The sequence below is a fragment of the Canis lupus genome, chromosome 10 (assembly GCF_003254725.2).
Source record: "Canis lupus dingo isolate Sandy chromosome 10, ASM325472v2, whole genome shotgun sequence".
Lineage (NCBI taxonomy): Eukaryota > Metazoa > Chordata > Mammalia > Carnivora > Canidae > Canis > Canis lupus.
This window is the reverse complement of record NC_064252.1, coordinates 59,563,590-59,582,141: the sequence shown is the minus strand read 5'-3', so window position 1 is coordinate 59,582,141 and position 18,552 is coordinate 59,563,590. Positions and strand designations below refer to the sequence as shown.

Genomic DNA, 18,552 nt, shown 5'->3' with positions numbered 1-18,552 from the left:
GTTCGAATGGAATCTAAATACCAAAGCAACTTGATACCCACCATATCAGAATAATGCATGCTATATGCTAGTGTAACAAATGAAACTCCCGATTTCAGTGCCTTAATATAATAATGTTTATTTCTCCGTCACACATGTCAATTGGAAGACATTTCAGACTCAGCTTCTTTCCATCTCATGCCTCCACCATTCCTAAGGGCTTTAGATTACTTTGATTCAAGCCAGTGAACAAGGAAAAAGAATGCCGAATCAGGCATAGAAAAGTTTTGTGAGTGAGCCACCCACTTTCCATTGGCTATAATTCAGTCACCTGGCCATATGAACCTGCAAGAGAGGGTAGAAATGCAGTTTAGTTTTAGGCCCAGGACACAGAGGAAATGGGTTAGATGTTCACATAACAGTCTCCACTGCAGTTTACTCTTCTGATCATCAAATACCCTTCCTCTTTTCACACATAAAATGCATCCCCTCCCCCATTCCCCAAGTACACAATCCAGTATTTCATCAGTCACTGAATTCATTTCAAACTCTAGGATTTCTCAGTGGTATACATTCTTTCTACTAGAATCCAGATTTTGTTTCCTTTGGTCACTGCCACCATGTCCCCATCACAAACATATGGATGCAAAATACAGTAGTGGACCAGGGATCGGATAATACAATAAGCTTACCCATTTGGAGAGAAGAATAGTAGAAGATACAAAGCAGTTATTTGCCAACAGAAGCTAGGAAATTCTTTAGGGTAGGGACTATAAGGAGCCCCTGGCCTAGCAGCAGAAAATATTTCTTGATTTAGTTTTCATTCTGCTCATTGGGAGGTCCTTTACAGTACATAAAGTTGCATTTGAGTTAAATTAGGTTTGTTGAAAATCAACTAAATAAAGCATAAGCCAAGACTATTTCTGGGAACAGATTGCCTCTGAGGCTTTACCTTTGTTGAATAAAACTGCTTATCTAACAAGTCTATTCAATTTTCTTCTGAATTTACATTTGTCTTTTAGAGTCTCAGGACAATTGAGGAAGAGGACATAATTTAGATTGTGACTTCTACCAAACCATGCACGCTAAAGTGAGCTAAGGTACTCTTTTTCAGAAAGCTGAATAAATTTTAAATATAGAAAACAACTTATACTATCATAATTTATATGAAACATGATAGTATAAAACTATATTTATTTATATTAATATATAAAACTAGTGAATAAGTATTGATGCTGTAAAGAGTCCTAAAAATTTGTGTGATTTCATCTTTTATCTTTGTTGGTCAGATTTTTATATGGAATCCCAGCTATAAAACTCAGACCAGCCAACTTTAACACATGATTTTCTGTTCCTTTGTGCCTTTTTCCTTTCACATCTCTTCCTTTGTAACCCATTTAAGGCTATAAAGGAAAATGAGATTAAAATGAATCCTCCTCGGATGGAATATTTGAAGAATATAACTATTTTATAAAAAATAATTTTATATACTTAAGATTCTGAAAGATGTTTTTAAAATCCTGCTAATTTTTTATAAACTTAAAATGTTTTTGTCATTTTGAAATGACTATGGGTGTATATAAAATGGCTTTGAATTTTGAACTGATGATATATAATAATTTCTGAATGGCAAGTACCTCCAGAAGGGAGATTATGTACATCGGAATTTGTAAGGTTTTTAGTTCATAATTTGAACATGAGCATCTAAAGGATGAATCTTTTTGGTCCATCAAACAAAATAATAAAGCCTTATGTAAAGATGTTTGCTTCAGCTCTGTTGCTTTTCCCTCCGTACTGACCATGAACTTCATCTCGCTGCAGTAATTTGTTCATAACTTTCTTCCATCATTTCCTGAAAGCATTTATTGTCCAACTAAAAGTGAACAAGACTAAATTATCTTAATTGTTGACAAAATTGTAAAAACACCCAATATCAGTATTCCACTTTATATTTCACAAACACATTTTCATTAAGTGGAATGACAATGTGAATGACATTTTCAAAGTTCTTTTTCAGATTTATTATTCAGATAATCCATATTTAACTGTAATTATTGTTTTCAAGTCCATTCTTTTTTTAAAGATTTATTTATTTATTCATTCATTCATTCATTCATTCATTCATTCATTCATGAGAGACGCACGGAGAGAGAGGCAGAGACAGAGGCAGAAGGAGAAGCAGGCTCCATGCAGGGAACCTGACATGGGACTGGATCCCCAGTCTCCAGGATCACACCCTGGGCTGAAGGAGGCGCTAAACCCCTGAACCACCCAGGCCACCCCAAGTCCATTCATTTCTTACAAATACATTTTTAGAATTGCAAAGAACCCTACAGATCATAATGTGATTTATACAAAGTTATGTATTTGAAGTTTCTTGGCTCTTTTTTCATTTTACCGTGCTTCCTCTAACTCAGTAGATGATTTTAAGTTGGACAGCATTTACATTTATAAAAATCTTTGCTAATGCCTTCTTTAAAAAATTCATGGTGCTGTTAATTTGCTTTGCATGGAAAAATGAAAGATCTTTTATCTTTAAAATATCAACTAATTATGTAACTTTCTTCTCTTTCTCTTGACATTGTTTTGTTCTTTTCGCATATTGATATTTCATATATACTTTTTATGTAACAATACTGCATGTTCACATATGTCATTTTAATGGCTTTTAGACAGTCTGTTATATAACTCGATCATTTCTAACTTATTGGACATTAAATCATCTCCTATTTAAATATTTCTGGATTATTCTTGGGATATACTCCCATAAGTGGTTATTTGTTCAAAAGAGAACAATTTTTATGTTTCTATTGTACATAAGTATGGTGCTTTTTAGAAACACTTTGTGAATTATGCATAATAATCAGAAGTGTATAATTATGTTTCCCCATAGACCTGTTAACATTAGCTTTAAATAAGTAAGATTTTAGAGAATAAAAAGGGTACTACAGATATTTTTTTATTTTTTGATACAGATACTTAAAATTTCAAACATTTTGAAATGACTATATATGTATAAAATTACTTACAAACTTCTGAATTTTAGAGTGAATTTTATTTTATTTATTTTTTAAAGATTTATTTATTTATTTGAGGTGGGGAGGGGCAAAGAGGATGCAGAGAGAGAATCTGTAAGCAGATTGCCCACTGAGTATGTGTCCTGACTCAGGGTTCCATCCCAGGACGCAGAGATCATGACTTGAGGCGAAATCAAGAGTCTATTTTTTTTTAAAGATTTTATTTGTTTATTCATGAGAGACACACACAGAGAGAGGGGCAGAGACATAGGCAGAGGGAGAAGCAGGCTCCGTGCAGGAAACCCGATGTAGGACTCGATCCTGGGTCTCCAGGATCATGCTCTGGGTTGAAGGCAGTGCTAGACTGCTGAGCCACCCAGGCTGCCCAAGAGTCTGACTCTTAACTGACTGAGCCACCCAAGGACCCCTAGAGTAAATTTTAATTTATTTTTGTTTATTTAGCTATTTCTCAAAATTTTATAATTTAGCTGTTTCCACATTATGGCTAATCATGTTACTTGCTCTCTCTTACTAAATAGAAATAAAATTGCTATTTTAGCAAATCCTATTCCCATCAAGAAAGAATTCTTTACAGGAATGTCACAAACCACAACCATATCTTATTTATTTTTCATAGCTGAAGGACATTTTTGGATGAAAATATATTTGTAATTTCATGGCTTCCTTATTCTATTTGTAGGATATTTCATTACTATGTAGATTACACTATTTCCAAAATGTAAAATTGGTTCTTTATTGCTTTTTATAATGTTACTTATTCATATGATTTCTAATCCTTAATACTTTTTTTAGATGATGTTCAATTCAGTTAGTCAACAAAATACAATTTAATTAGTACTCTTTGAAGGAAAAAATTATCTTGAAAAAAATAAAAAACAGGAAAATATACTACCATAATTTTAGAAGTACACATACATGAAAATTTGTCATATAAAGTATGCATTTCATTAATAACGTAATGTCAAGTTAAAATCTTTTTTCTTTGTCTTGGGGGGAGGCAGGTGGATTTTTCAGTGTTGAAGAAATGGAAAGCAGCCCATCTCAACCATTCTCTCCTTTATTCTTACTAACTGCATTCTAAGCAATATATTTAGCCAAAAATTGTGTTTCCCAGACCTTTTACATACAGGATAGCCAATGTGACATAAGACTTGTTCAAAAAAGGACCTCTTGGAAAGCTATCATTGTTTGTCCACCTATTCAGATGGTTAGGACTCCAGTAGTGACCTTGAGACCATTATAGAAAAGCCAAGAAAATTTCAGCTCCCTAATATCAAACCCAAATTGGGATTACTCTTTCAGCTTTTTTTAAAGTTTCTCTTTTTATAATTAAAATTATCTCTGTCTCTTAAATAATGGCTTGACAACAATAAACTATGTTTATTCATCTAATATTTTCTAAACTTTACAATGTGGCTAGGTTAAGTCTGAGCTCAGAACTAAAACCTTTGGCAATTATTCACTTGATTAATGCAATGACTTTCAACTAGCTACATAACAGAATTAGGTGTGAAAATGTAACTTCACTAAGTCAGTCTAGGGTAGTGTTTTTCAAACTTTGGTTTGCATCAGAATTCCTTGTTAAAACAGAGGTGTTAGACACATGCTTGTTAAAATACAGATTGCTGAGCTCGTGTCCTAGAGTTAAATGATTCAATTGGTCTGGGGTGACGTGGTCCCAGGTGATACTGATGATGCTGATCCAAGGACCACACTTTGAAAACCACCAGTCAAGGATATAGCCTGGGCATCTATGTAAATAGTTTAACATGATTGTGATGGTTGAACACAGTATCATCCTTAAGGAATGAGTTGCATAATGGAGTGTGGGTAGGTCATATCCCTAAGGAGGAGATTCTCAAATTTCAGTGTGCATTACCATCACCTGGGGGGCCTTTTAAAACACAGATGGTTAAGCCTCACTCCCAGGGTTTAGGATTCCCTAGATCTGAGACAGAGGGGGCAAAAAACGTGCATTCCTACAAAGTCCCTAAGTGTTACTAATGCTGCTGGTCCTAGGATCACATTTTAAGAACCACTGCTTTAGTGTGATTTATATCTAAACACTGCTGTAGGATCCTGTTTTCCCCATAAGTATCCAGAATACGGTCACAGTGGTTGTGAAACTTTAATCTTCAAGATGTCAAATTCCATTTTGAGGGCAATAGAGATGGGAGAGGGCACATCTTGCTCATCTCTGCGTAGCCTTGGCATATCACGATCGTGTTTTACAAATACTAGGGCTCAAAAAATACAATGCATTTGAATAGTGACTGGGATGTCAAATGGTTTTGTGGTAAATAGTCGTGTTACTTACTTAATCGGCCCTTAGTAAAAGTAAGTGGGTCATTACCATCCCTGAGTTCAAAAAATGTATAGAAAGGGTTACCAAAGAAAAACTAACTGGCTCATCAAGTTAATTAGCAATCTTGTCTCATGTTTTGTCTTTAGATGTTTGTGAGTGCAGTGCGCCAAAACGGAGTATAACGCTGCCCTGAGTTTGGAGATACGTGTGTGAATGTAGGTATGTGTATACGCACACCCATTTGTGCATCCCTCCAATACTGTATATCTGACTTCACTTGGTAAGCCACAGAATTACATTGCATATGTTGCATTATGGATTCAATACACTATTAACTTGGTGGAATAATACATTATTCTGTAAGCTGGCGGCACACTGGAGATCCTGTAGGACAGGCCAACAGGAGGCTGGTTTCGGTGAAGGCGGCGAGCTGGGGCATCTTATGCGGCAAGAAATGCAACTCCAACAAAGTTGCAGCAGTCTTTCAATAAAATCCAACAAAATGACCGAAGGAGTTTTGGGACAGGCGAGGCTGGAAGGATCTTGTTCAGGTAGCTCTACGGAGCCGAGAGCCCCGCTGGGGCCAACGCTGCCGCCCGCCGAGCCACACCCATCTGGCTGGGCCTGACCTCCGTTTCACCCCGCAGCGCCGTCGAGGCTTTTTCCCGCCAAAGCCCAGTTCCCGCCCCTCCGAGCGCGGGGCGCAGGCGAGACTGCGCATGTGCGGGGCTCGGCGGCGGATAACCCGCCCCCCCATCCCCCTCCCGCGGCTCCACAGACGGCGAACCATGGCGGAGATGGAGGCGAGCCTGTTGCGTCAGTTCCCGCTGCTTCTGCCCCAGAACCGGGCGAAAACCGTGTACGAGGGATTCATTTCGGCTCAGGTACCCGCCCGCCTGGGGCTGGCTGGCCGGGAGGGCCTCCCTCTCGCGGCGCAGCCCCGCCCCTGGAAGTCAGTCGCGGGAGCGGTGAGGGGATGGAGAGGCGCGGCGCGCGACACCCGAGGTTGGAGGGCTCGGGCGGAGGTCGGCAGCCGGCGCCCCGCCCCCGCGCCTGCCTGGGCCTGCGCCGCCGCCGGGGACGCCGTGGGCGGAGCCCCCGCGCGGGACGGGAGCGGGGGGCGGGGCCCAAGGTGGGAGGCCACGCCCCGAGCCACGCCCCCCGCGCTGCCTGGGCCTGCGCCGCCGCCGGGGACGCCGTGGGCGGAGCCCCTGCGCGGGACGGGGGCGGGGGGCGTGGCCCAAGGCGGAAATGCCACACCCCCAGCCACGCCCCCCGCCGCTGCCTGGGCCTGCGTCGCCGCCGGGGATGCCGTGGGCGGAGCCCCGACAGGAGCGGGGGGCGGGGCCCAAGGCGGAAGGCCACGCCCCCGCGCCCGCTTCCCGGGGTTTGCCTTCCTTTTTAATTCGGCGTCCGTCCGTCCGTCCCACCTGTCACTGGCTTGTTTGGTTTTCGTTTGTTTTGCAAATTTTTACCTCGTTTCTAACAACCCCCCACCCGCCAAGCCGCCTGAAGTCTGGTGGCCCGTTCACCAGGGAATCTACCTTCTTTTAGTTTTCTGCCGTAAAAATATATTTTGGAGGAAAACCTCCTTTTGGCTCTCGACTAAGTTGCTGTGTCCCTGAGCACAGCCGGTAGCGATATTTTGCACGGAGTCTTGGCAGCCGAATTAACGACCTTTGCAGAGTCCGGGCGGCTTCTCCGGTGGAGTTGATCACACCCAGTAACGCACGTGTACAGGTTGGAAGTTTGCAGAGCGCTTTCCAAGAACATGGTCTCGCTGATCCTTGGCCCTTGGAGGCAGATTTTTTTTTTTTTAAAGTCCTTCTCAGCCTTCATAGTCGAGGAAATCAGGGCATGGGCAAGCGCTCAGGCTAAGTTCCTTGTCCGTGATCGCCGGAATCCCTGAAAGCGAGGCCATCTGATCCCACTCCTGCATTGGTGCCTCTTTCCGTTGCACCAGGATACCCGAGGTTGGGATTTTGAGTATAGATTTTTTGCTCCCAGACCTTTATATTCAACTTCGTGCTACCTCCCTCACCAGCACAATGCGAGCTTGTTTGTTAGTTTTTTTTTTTTTTTCTTCTTCTGTTTTTGTCCTTTAACACAGTGTGCTTGAGGAAAAACTGGTGAAACCACACAAATTAACCACCTGCCACTTGGAATATGGGTCACGAATAGGTTAAATTACCAGCAATAACCTTTTACCTGTAAAATGTAACCCCTCACTGACCAACCTGAGGGTTTGATTTGCTATGTAAAGTAAGGACAAGTTCCTAAAGAAAAAAGAAACAAAGTGGTCATTGTAAAGCCATGGAGCATTGAAACATAAGTGTGTTTTCTGGAAAAAATGTGTATGAGTTTTTTGCAGACATGCACTTTTTCAATTATTTGAACTCAATTATATAGAAACATGAATTATGCAACTGTATCATAATAAATTTAAAATTTAGTAATTAACCAGATAATTTGAAGGAAAAAAAATCATAGTAATGGATAAAAATTTCTGTTCTCAGAAGTATTTTTATTTTCTGAAAGGAAAAGGAGTAATTGCTTTGCTCCACCTTACCTTGATTAACACTCACTCCATTCAGCAATCCTCATCAAAACATTGTCAGCATTAAAAGAGTGGGATGGAGGTAAAATTTAACTCTTAATTATAGTGATTAAGAGAATGATTTCAACTTTCAGAAGTGTTTGGGTATTGGATATATGAAAACTTGATACTTAACTTTAAAGAGAAGCCTATTTCGTGGGTTTTTTTATGAGGTATAACTGACATGCAACATTAGTTTCAGGTGTACAACAATGATTTGATGTATGTATATCTGGTGAAATGATCACAGTAAGTCTAGTTGTTCATCGGATTCACCATATGTAGTTACAGATTTTTTTTTTTTTTTTAAGATTTTATTTATTCGTGTGAGAGAGTTGGGAAGAGACATAGGCAGAGGGAGAAGCAGAATCCCCATGGGGAGCTGACATAGGACTTGATCCCAGGACCATGACCTGAACCAAAGCCTGACACACAATCACTGAGCCGCCCGCGTGCCCTTGTTACAGAATGTTTTTTTCCCTTGGGGCACCTGGGTGGCTCAATGGGTTAAGCATCTGCTTTGGCTCAGGTCGTGATCCCAGGGTCCTGGGATCAAGCCCCTCTTAGGGCTCCCTGCTCAGCGGAGAGTCTGCTTCTCCCTCTATCCTTCTCCCCTGCTTGCAATCTCTCTCATGTACTCTCTCTTTCTCAAATAAAATGTTAAAAAAAAAATTTTTCTTATGATGAGAACTTTTTTTTTTTTTTTTTTAAAGATTTATCTATTTGAGAGAGAATGCTAGTCTTGGGTGTGTGTGCCCTTGAGTGGAGGGAGGAGCAGAGGAAGAGGAGAGCAAGAATCCTCAAGCCAACTCATTGCTGAGCCCTGAGCCTAACTAGAGCCTCATCCCAGTTCCCTGAAATCCTGACCTGAGCCAAAATCAAGAGTAGGCCACTTAACCAACTGAGCCACCCAGGCGCTCTTCTTATGATGAGAACTTTTAAGAGAAGTCTCTAAGCAGTTTCCAAATATGCAATGCAGTGTTAATATAGTTGCCATGCTGTGCATTACATCCCTATAACTTACTTATTTTGTGACTGGGAGCTTGTGTCTACAAAATTTACCTGTTTCATCCTCTCCCCTGCCAGCCCACATACTTTTTGAGGGTAGGGGCCATATCCTAGGAATTACTGTATGTTTTGACGTTTATTCAAAACCTGTAGTGATCTCTCAAAAATACTATGTGAATTATCAGATGTATTTGCTAAATGAAACTTTTACCTACCCCTCAGAATATTAAATATAGAACTAATCAGAATGCACTTTGGTTAAAGAAAGGTTATAGAGAGTACATACGGGTTTAGTCATTTTTCTTCAAATTCTTGTGGCTGTCACAGAAAGTAGAGGCTAAATTTCATTATTATTTCTGGAGTAAAGGTAATCTACCTTTTCTTTCCTCAATTGGAAGTATCGGTCTTGAATTTCTTAGTTGAAAACATGATTCATTCTCAGATAACGTTTAGAAAAATTGAAGAGATACTAAGTTACATTTTTATCAGGAACCACCTAATACCTAATGTTAGGCATTTTAAGGAAAGTACTTGGTCTTATATGTGTCTATCTGCTAAAGCCTCTTAGAAAATGTGTAAACATAAGAATTGAGATTAGATGAAATTTTCTTATGATCCTTGCTGTAGCTATAATTCTGATTTGTACCTGCCTTGAGCAGCTTGTTGAAATCTTAGCCTAAACGCTTTATTTAACGTTGTTTTGTTTGGTGCAGTGGATTTTTTTTTTTTTTTTTTTTTTTTATGATAGTCACAGAGAGAGAGAGAGAGAGAGAGAGGGGCAGAGACACAGGCAGAGGGAGAAGCAGGCTCCATGCACCGGGAGCCCGATGTGGGATTCGATCCCGGGTCTCCAGGATCGCGCCCTGGGCCAAAGGCAGGCGCCAAACCGCTGCGCCACCCAGGGATCCCGGTGCAGTGGATTTTGTTTAAAGGTGTTTGTCTTGGATATAATTTCAAATTTACAGAAAATAACAAGTATGGATGAAGATTACCCAGATTTGCCATTTTACTTTTGCCCTATTTGATTTTATTGAGTGTATTGTATGTGGGTGCGTGTATATATAAATTATTTTTCTGAACAGTTTGAGATGAGGTTGCAGATATAGTTCCTCTTTATTCTTGAACACTTCAGCATGTATTTCACGAGAGCTGGGACACACATATATCCATAGTAGTTATCAAAATCAGGAAATTTAATCATGATATAATGCATTATCTGGAGTCCAAATTCAAATTTTGTTAATGTTACAATTACATTTTTGTAATTCCTTTTTGTATATTTTGTATTCCTTTTGTATTTCTTTCTAGCCTACCCCCCCCATCTGATTGTAAGGTAAGATACCACATTGCATTTAGTTGTCTTTCTCTTTAATCTGGAATAGTTCCTTAGTCTCTTTACTTTTTATGAACTTGACATTTTTTAAGAATAGGTTTGGTTATTAGGCAGAATGTCTCTCAGTTTGGGTTTGACTGATACTTCCTCCTCATTAAATTCAGATTCTGTAATTTTGGCAGAGAATGTTGTGTCCTTTTTAGGGTGTGAAGTCAATGCTTCTCATGGATGATGTTCCCTCTGATTATCTGTTTAAGATAGCATATGTGAGATTTTCCTTTTGTAATTCATAAGTACTTTTAGAGAGCTACTCTGAGGCATCACAGACTTTCAGGTACACGTAGCAGTTTTAGCATCTTGATTGATCCAGTTAATACTTTTGTGGTTTCCAAATGATTTTTCTAACTCCATTATTTCTTCTTTATTTCTTGTCATTGTATTATAAGGAGTAGCTTTCTCTTTTCCTCCCACTTATTTGTATAAGAAAGGAATCATAGGTTTTAAAAATAATTTATTTAATGGATTGTAATTGTTACTTTCCTTATTTATTTTGATGTAAATTGTCCCAGATTTGGTTGTGAGAGCCCATTTTTACTGATAAAAGTTTTTAAGGCTCTGCATTTTCCTCTCACCACTGTTTTTAAAGTACCCTGTATATGCTGACACATGGCGTTTTATCATAATCATTTTTTAGTATTAGCATAATTTTACTTTCTAGATCCCTTGCATCCAGGAGTTACTTAATAAAGATTTAAAAATTTCTTACGGAAGTTTTTTTTTTATTTTTAATTTTATTATTTTTAGTTTTGTGATTAGATACTGTTTCTAAAAATTATAGTTTGTGAAACTTACTGATTTTGTGTGTGTGCGTGCACGTATGTTCCCTGTGATTTAAAGAAGATATTGTCTCGATTAGGTTATTCCTTTTGAGTGAGCTTTGCAGTTTGTTTTCTTCAAAGAATTTGTTCATCTTCTCTAGATTTTTTCATTTATTGGCTTAAATGTTACTTAATATTCCTTTATTGTCCTTTCAGCGAATATATTTAGGGTCTGTAATGATGTTGCCTATATTGGTTGTCTTGCTGTATAACTACTTATTCCAAATCTTCATGGCATAGAACAACAAACATTCATTATCTTACCTTTGTTATGGATCAAGAGTTTAAAAGTTACTTAGGTAGATGGTTCTGGATCAGCATTTCTCATGAACTTGCAATGAAGATGTTAGCCAGTGTGTCAGTTCTCTAAAGTCTGGACCAGAGGGAAAAGATTTGCTTCCAAGATAGCTCATTCACAGAGCTATTGGCAGGAGCCCTCTGTGTTCTACTGCTCTTGACTTGGAGGCCTCAGTTCCTTACTGCATAGACCTGCATGGGGTCCTCACAGCATGGCAACTAACTTCCCCTGAATGATACAATAGAGATCAAGCATAAAACAGAGATCAAGTTACACATATTTACTTCTGCTCTATTTTTTTTTTTTAATAGTGAGTCTCAAATCTAGTCCATATTCAAAAAGAGAGAAAGTTAACACCAATTCTTAAAGGTAGAAATATCAAAGAAATTGTGGACATTTTTTATACATACCTCTTGTCTCCATTCATGATGATATTTTTCCTGGTGCAACTGCATAGAGGTTTATAAATTTTATTGATCTCTTCAAAGAGCCTACTTTTGATTTTTATTGATTTTTCTTATTTTTCTGTGTCTTTGCTTTCTGATCTTAAATTTCCTAGTTTCTTCAAGTGGAAGGTTAGCTCATTGATAATGAGGACTTTCTTGTTTTATAATATAGATGTTTAGTGTTTATAAAGTTTTCTTCAGACACTACTTTGGCTGTATCACATGTATTTTTGCATATTGTGTTTTCATTTTTTTAGTTCAAAATACTTGTTAATTTCTTTTGTGACTCATGGGTCACTTAGAAAAACAGTATATCTTTTCTGAATATTTTAGGATTTTCCAGATATATATTTGATATATATTTTTTAAAGATTTTATTTATTTTTTCATGAGAGACACAGAGAGAGGGGCAGAGACAGAGGCAGAGGGAGAAGCAAGCTCCATGCAGGGAGCCCGATGTGGGACTTGATCCCGGGACTGCAGGATCACACCCTGAGCCAAAGGCAGACGCTCAATCGCTGAGCCACCCAGGCGACCCATTTGATTTTTTTTTTTAAAAGATTTTATTTATTCATGAGAGACAGAGAGAGAGAGAGAGAGAGAGAGGCAGAGACATAGACATAGAGGGGGAAACAGGCTCTCTGCGGAGAGCCTGATGCAGGACTTGATCCCAGGACTCCTGGATCACAATCTGAGCCAAACGCAGACGCTCAACCACTTAGGCACCCAGGTGCCCCTTGATATTGATTTATAATTTACTTTCATATTGATCACAACATAATTTGTATGTTTTAAAGTCTTTTAAATATATTTGGACTTCTTTTATGGTATAGAGTATGGCCTGCCTTGGTAAATGTTATGTCTGTACTTGAAAAGAATGTACATTCTGCTGCTGTTGGGTGATTGTTCTATAATGTCAGGTCAAGTTCGTTCATAATGCTATTCGAGTTTTTTATATGCTCACTGATTTTCTGTCTACTTGTTTTATTAATGAAAGGAGGTATTAAAAATCTTCAACTATAATTATTGATTGTTCAATTTCTACTTCCATTTCTGTCAGTTTTTGCTTCATATATTTTGAAGTTCTTTTATTAGGTACATAAACTTTGAGGATTGTTAGGTACTCTTGAACTGACTTTTTTTTTTTTTTTTTAAATGATTGTGAAATAACCCTTTTTATCTCTGGTAATCTTTGTCCTAGAATCTCTTTAGTGTGGTGACTCCAGCTCATTTTTGATTTAGTGTTGGCATGGCCTAATCATTTTCCATCATTTTGTACCTATTTGTGTCTCTATTTAAAAAAGATTTCTTTTGGATCTTGCTTTTTTTTTTTTTTTTAATCTAATTTCATAATTGCTGCTTTTCACTTGGGGGTATTTAGACCATTTACATTTAATGTGATTATTGATATGGTTGGGTTTAAAGCTGATACCTTGCTGTTTGTTTTCTATTTGTCCTATGTGTTTCGTATCTTTTTCCTATTTTTCTGCATTTTCATTAAATATAATTGCATTTTATCTCCTTTATCAGCCTATTTTTAGCTATTTTTCCCCTTAATTAGTTGCTTTAGAGTTTATAATATACATCTTAAACTTGTCATGATTTACTTTAAAGTAATATTAAGATTACAGTTTATAGGCACTGTTGGTTTATCAGCTATATCATTTTCTTCTTTTTTTAGTGTTCTCGGCTTTACAATACGGAGCTGTATTTTAACATTTTCAAGTATACCACTTCCTTTATAGTATAAGAATCTTATAATGTATTGTTTCTTTTTTTTTTTTTAAGATTTTGTTTATTTATTCATGAAAGACACAGAGAGAGGCAGAGACACAGGCAGAGGGAGAAGTAGGCTCCCTGCAAGGAGCCCAATGTGGGACTTGATCCCAGATCCCAGGATTATGCTCTGAGCCAAAGGCAGACACTCAACCACCGAGCCACCTAGGCATTCCATAATGTACTGTTTCTCATTGTCTGGCTTTTGTGCTATTGTTATATATATTTTTCCTATTTATCTTGTAACCCTCCCAATATACTTCTATTTTCTTTCTTTTCTTTTTATACTTCTATTTTCTTTTAAACAATTATCTTCTTTTACTAAGAGACTTTTATTTATTTATTTTTAAAGATTTATTTATTTATTCATGAGAAATACAGAGAGAGAGAGAGGCAGAGATACAGGCAGAGGGAGAAGCAGGTTCCCCACAGGGAGCCCAGTATGGGATTTGATCCTGGATCCTGGGATCACGACCTGAGCAGAAGGCAGGCACCCAATCACTGAGCCACCCAGGCGCTCCAAGAGACTTTTATTTTTTAATGACAGTTTTAGAGTGGGTTAATTTTTGGGTTTTCTATCCTGTTTCATTGATTTATGTTATTGGTTTTTGAGAGAACATTGCAAAGTTTAAGTACCATTTCATCACATATATAAAGGGAGCAAACTGTCAATATGATTTACCACTGTTGGTGTTGACCTTAGCTGTACTAGTGTTTGTCAGGTTTCTTTACAGCAGAGTTAACTCTTTTCCCCTTTGCATACTTACTCTTTGGAAGAAAAATCTCTATCAGTTGTTCTTACATAAGGAGTGCAGGGTTATGTTCCCCCTCTTTTAATGTAGAGTATATAATTTATCTGGAATTTTGTAATGAAGTTTAGTTTAACTCCCTTGCTTAAGTTTTTAAATTTTATTCCAGTATAGAGAACTGTACAATGTTCTATTAGTGTCAGGTATACAAAAGAGTGATTCAACAATTCTTACATTACTCAGTTCTCCTTATGATAAGTGTATTTGTAATCCCCATCACCTTTTTCACCCATACCTCCTTGCCCACTTCCCCTCTGGTAATCTGTAGTTAATGAGTCTATTTCTTGGTTCATCTCAAATTTTTTTTCTTTGCTCATTTGTTTTATTTCTTAAATTCCACATATGGGTTAAATCATTGTATTTGTCTTTCTTGAGTGACTAGTTTACTTAGCATTTTACTCACTAGTTCCAGGTTGCTGCAACTGCCAAGATTTCATTCTTTTTTATGGCTGGGTAATATTTCATTGCATATATGTACTACATCTTTTTTATTCATTCATCTGTCAGTGGACCGTTGGGCTGCTTCCATAATTTGGCTATTGTAAATAATACTATAGTAAACATAGGGGTGCAGGTATCCCTTTGAATTAGTATTTTTGTAATTTTAGGTATATACTTAGTGCCTTATTTATATACTTATTATTGGATAATAGGGTAGTTCTATTTTTAACTTTCTGAGAAACCTCTATAGTGTCTTCCAAAATCATTGTACCTTTTGCATTCCCACCAGCAGTGCAAGAGTGTTCCTTTCTCTCCACATCCTCTCTAAAACTTGTTGTCTCTTGTGTTGTTCATTATAGCTACTGACAGGTATGAGGTGATAACCTCATTGTAGTTTTGGTTTGTGTTTCCCTGATGATTAGTGATGTTGAACATCTATTTTTACATGTGTCTTTGTCATCTGTATGTCTTGGAGAAATGTCTGTTCATGTCATCCGCCCATTTTTAATTGGATTATTTAGGTTTTGTGTGTGTTCAGATGTATAAGTTATTTATATGTTTTTTATATTAATCCTTTATCAGGTATGTCATTTGAAAATATTCAGTAGATTGCCTTTTAGTTTTGTTGATTATTTTCTTTGCTGTGCACAATCTTTATTTTGATGTTGTCCCAATAGTTTATTTTTGCTTAATGTTTCCCTGGCCTCAGGAGACCTATTTAGGAAAATGTTGCTATGGCCGATGCTAGAGGAATTACTACTGCCTGTGTTCTCTTGTAGGACTTTTATGGTTTCATTTCACATTTAGGTCTTTAATTGATTTTGAGTTTATTTTTGTGTGTGGTATATGAAAGTGGTCCAATTTTGTTCTTTTGCATGTAGCTGTCCAGTTTTCTCAATACCTTTCATTGAAGAAACTGTCTTTTTCCCATTGCATATTCTATTTTTTTAAAGATTTTATTTATTTATTCACGAGAGGCAGAGAGAAAGAGAGAGAGAGAGAGAGACAGAGAGGCAGAGAGGCAGAGAGGCAGAGACACAGGCAGGGGGAGAAGCAGGCTACATGCAGGGAGCCTGATGTGGGATTCGATCCTGGGACTCCAGGATCATGCTCTGGGCCGAACAAAGGCAGGCGGTAAACCTCTGAGCCACCTAGGGATCCCTCCCCACCCTTGCATATTCTATATAGACATTTTAACAATATCTGTTCTTGTAATCCATGAGATGAGGATGGAATGTCTTTGTGTGTGTGTTGTCTTCAGTTTTTAATTATTACATAGTTTTCAGAATAAATGTCTTTCACCTCTTTGGTTAGTTATTCCTTAACTCTCTCATATATTAAATCAATCATTTATATCAGTATGGACTCTTACATATTAATTTTATACTTTGGGTTGTAATCCACTACTTATTTATTTGTTCAGATTGTCCACTTTTGGTACAGTTATCCTTGAAAGACAACTTAGAAAATAAGAAAAAAGGTCTTTTGTATTTACCTATATACTTAGTGTTTCTGGTACTCTTTGTTTTATTTCCACAATTCTGTTTTGTTTACTTCTTTAAGTTATTCTTTTAACATTTCTTGTAGTACACATCTTATACTGATACTTTTTTTAATGGTTTTATGTCTGACAGAGTGTTTACTTGGCCTTTTGAAAGATACTTTTTACTAGGTATAAAATTCTAGATTGAATTACTCAGCTATTAGAAATGACAAATACCCACCATTTGCTTCAACGTGGATGGAACTGGAGGGTATTATGCTGAGTGAAGTAAGTCAGTCGGAGAAGGACAAACATTATATGTTCTCATTCATTTGGGGGATATAAATAATAGTGAAAGGGAATATAAGGGAAAGGAGAAGAAATATGTGGGAAATATCAGAAAGGGAGACAGAACGTAAAGACTGCTAACTCTGGGAAACGAACTAGGTAGAAGGGGAGGAGGGTGGGGGGTGGGAGTGAATGGGTGACGGGCACTGGGGGTTATTCTGTATGTTGGTAAATTGAACACCAATAAAAAATAAATTAAAAAATAATAATTACCACATCAAAAAAAAATTCTAGATTGATTTTTTCCCCCTTTTTCATTCTTTAGAGATGTTGCTTACCTGTCTTGCATTATTTCCTATGAGAAATCTCTACTGTTTCTTACTTTTGTTCCTTTGTAAGTGGTGTGTTTTCTCTGACTGCTTTTAAGATTTTTCTTTTTATCATTGATTTTTGTCAATTAGATTATAATGTACCTTGGTGTAGTTTTCTTTATGATTTTATTCCGTAGGGTTTGTGGACCTCTTAGGATTTGTGAGTATATCTTTATACTTAATTTGGGAAAAACTTCAGCCATTATTTCTTTAAAAATTTTTTTGTTTCTCCCTCTCCTTCCTTTTTTTTTGGGAGACTCAAAATACATGTATATTAGGCCACTGTATAGTTGTTACATAATTCACTAATGGTTCTTTTTAATTGTTTCAGTCTTTTTCTGTTTTATTTTGAATGTTCTGTACCTCAGATACCCTAATACCTTCTTTTGCAAGGCTTAATCTACTGTTAATACTCTCTAGCATCTGAGATATTGTATTTTTTTCCTCTTTGATTTGGGTTTGTATTTATCTTTCATGTTTTATTTAGCATGCTCATGCTTTTCTTTACCTTCTTGAATATATGTAATGTATTTACCACTGTTGAAATTTTTTTGAGCAGTTCAATCATATGCCATTTTTGTATTTCTCTTGATTTTTCTCTTTTTGAATCTTACTTCCGTGTGTGTGTGTGTTTGCATTCCTGGTATATTTTGACTGGTTGCCAGATATTGTGCATCTGTAACTATTGTGTGCTAGATCATTTTATTCTCTTAAGTATTCTCGATTTATTCTAAGCTGTATTTAAATTATTTGGAAACAGTTTAATATTGTCATAGTTTGCTTTTAAGCTTTGTTAGGCAGAATCAACACAGACTTTATTTAGCCTAGATTAATTTGGCTCTGCCACTTAAGCAGTATTCTTCAGGCTATTCTCTTTAATGATAAATTTTATAGTATAAAGTTTTCTATTCTTGCTAATAGAAAACATGACTACTCTCAGCCTTATGTGAGCTCTGAAATTATATGGTCCATTCTTACAAATCCCTGGCTTTCGGTGGTCTTCTCACATACATGCAGCAATCATACTTACCTGATGACTCTTTTGCAGGAATACACTGACATTGTCTAGGTTTATTGTCTGTATAGTTCTCTCTTCTTCTTTGGTACTGTAGCTTGTGAATTACACATACTTTTGCATCCCCCAAATCATTTCTTTTTCTCAAATCAGGAAGAATGTCAGGCTCCATTTGGTTCTCCATCCTTGTTGTGTAGCCTGAAGATTCTGCAAGTAGTAAGACAGGATAATTATAAAGATTTTCTCATTTGTTTCCCTTCTTTCAATAACCACTGTTTTTTGCTGCCTATTTGATGTCTGAACATCATTGTTTCATATATTTTGTCCAGTTTTTAGTTAATGTTGGAGGGCAAATCCTGCCACTGTTATTCCATCATAGCTAGAAGCAGAAATCCTCTTTCAGTTTCTTTTTTTTTTTTTTTTAATTTTTATTTATGATAGTCACAGAGAGAGTGAGAGAGAGAGAGAGAGAGAGAGGCAGAGACACA

At 37.3% G+C, this 18,552-nt stretch overlaps 1 protein-coding gene across 9 annotated transcripts in view; it reads left to right on the top strand.

Annotated features, from left to right (window-relative positions):
• Positions 1-18,552, top strand: part of FANCL (FA complementation group L) — a 370,306-nt gene that overhangs the window by 253,375 nt on the left and 98,379 nt on the right. For 4 of the 9 annotated variants that reach the window (XM_025467824.3, XM_049115550.1, XM_049115548.1 and 1 more), the window contains 2 exons: positions 1,002-1,079; positions 5,469-5,541. Coding sequence is in view for 5 of the 9 variants with exons in the window: in XM_025467831.3 (XP_025323616.2) it covers positions 6,042-6,206 (165 nt within the window). In the remaining 4 variants the exon portion in view is untranslated. Of the gene's footprint in view, positions 1-1,001; positions 1,080-5,468; positions 5,542-6,005; positions 6,207-18,552 lie in introns of those variants that run through there. The other 5 variants (XM_025467798.3, XM_025467787.3, XM_025467831.3 and 2 more) reach the window with 4 other exon arrangements.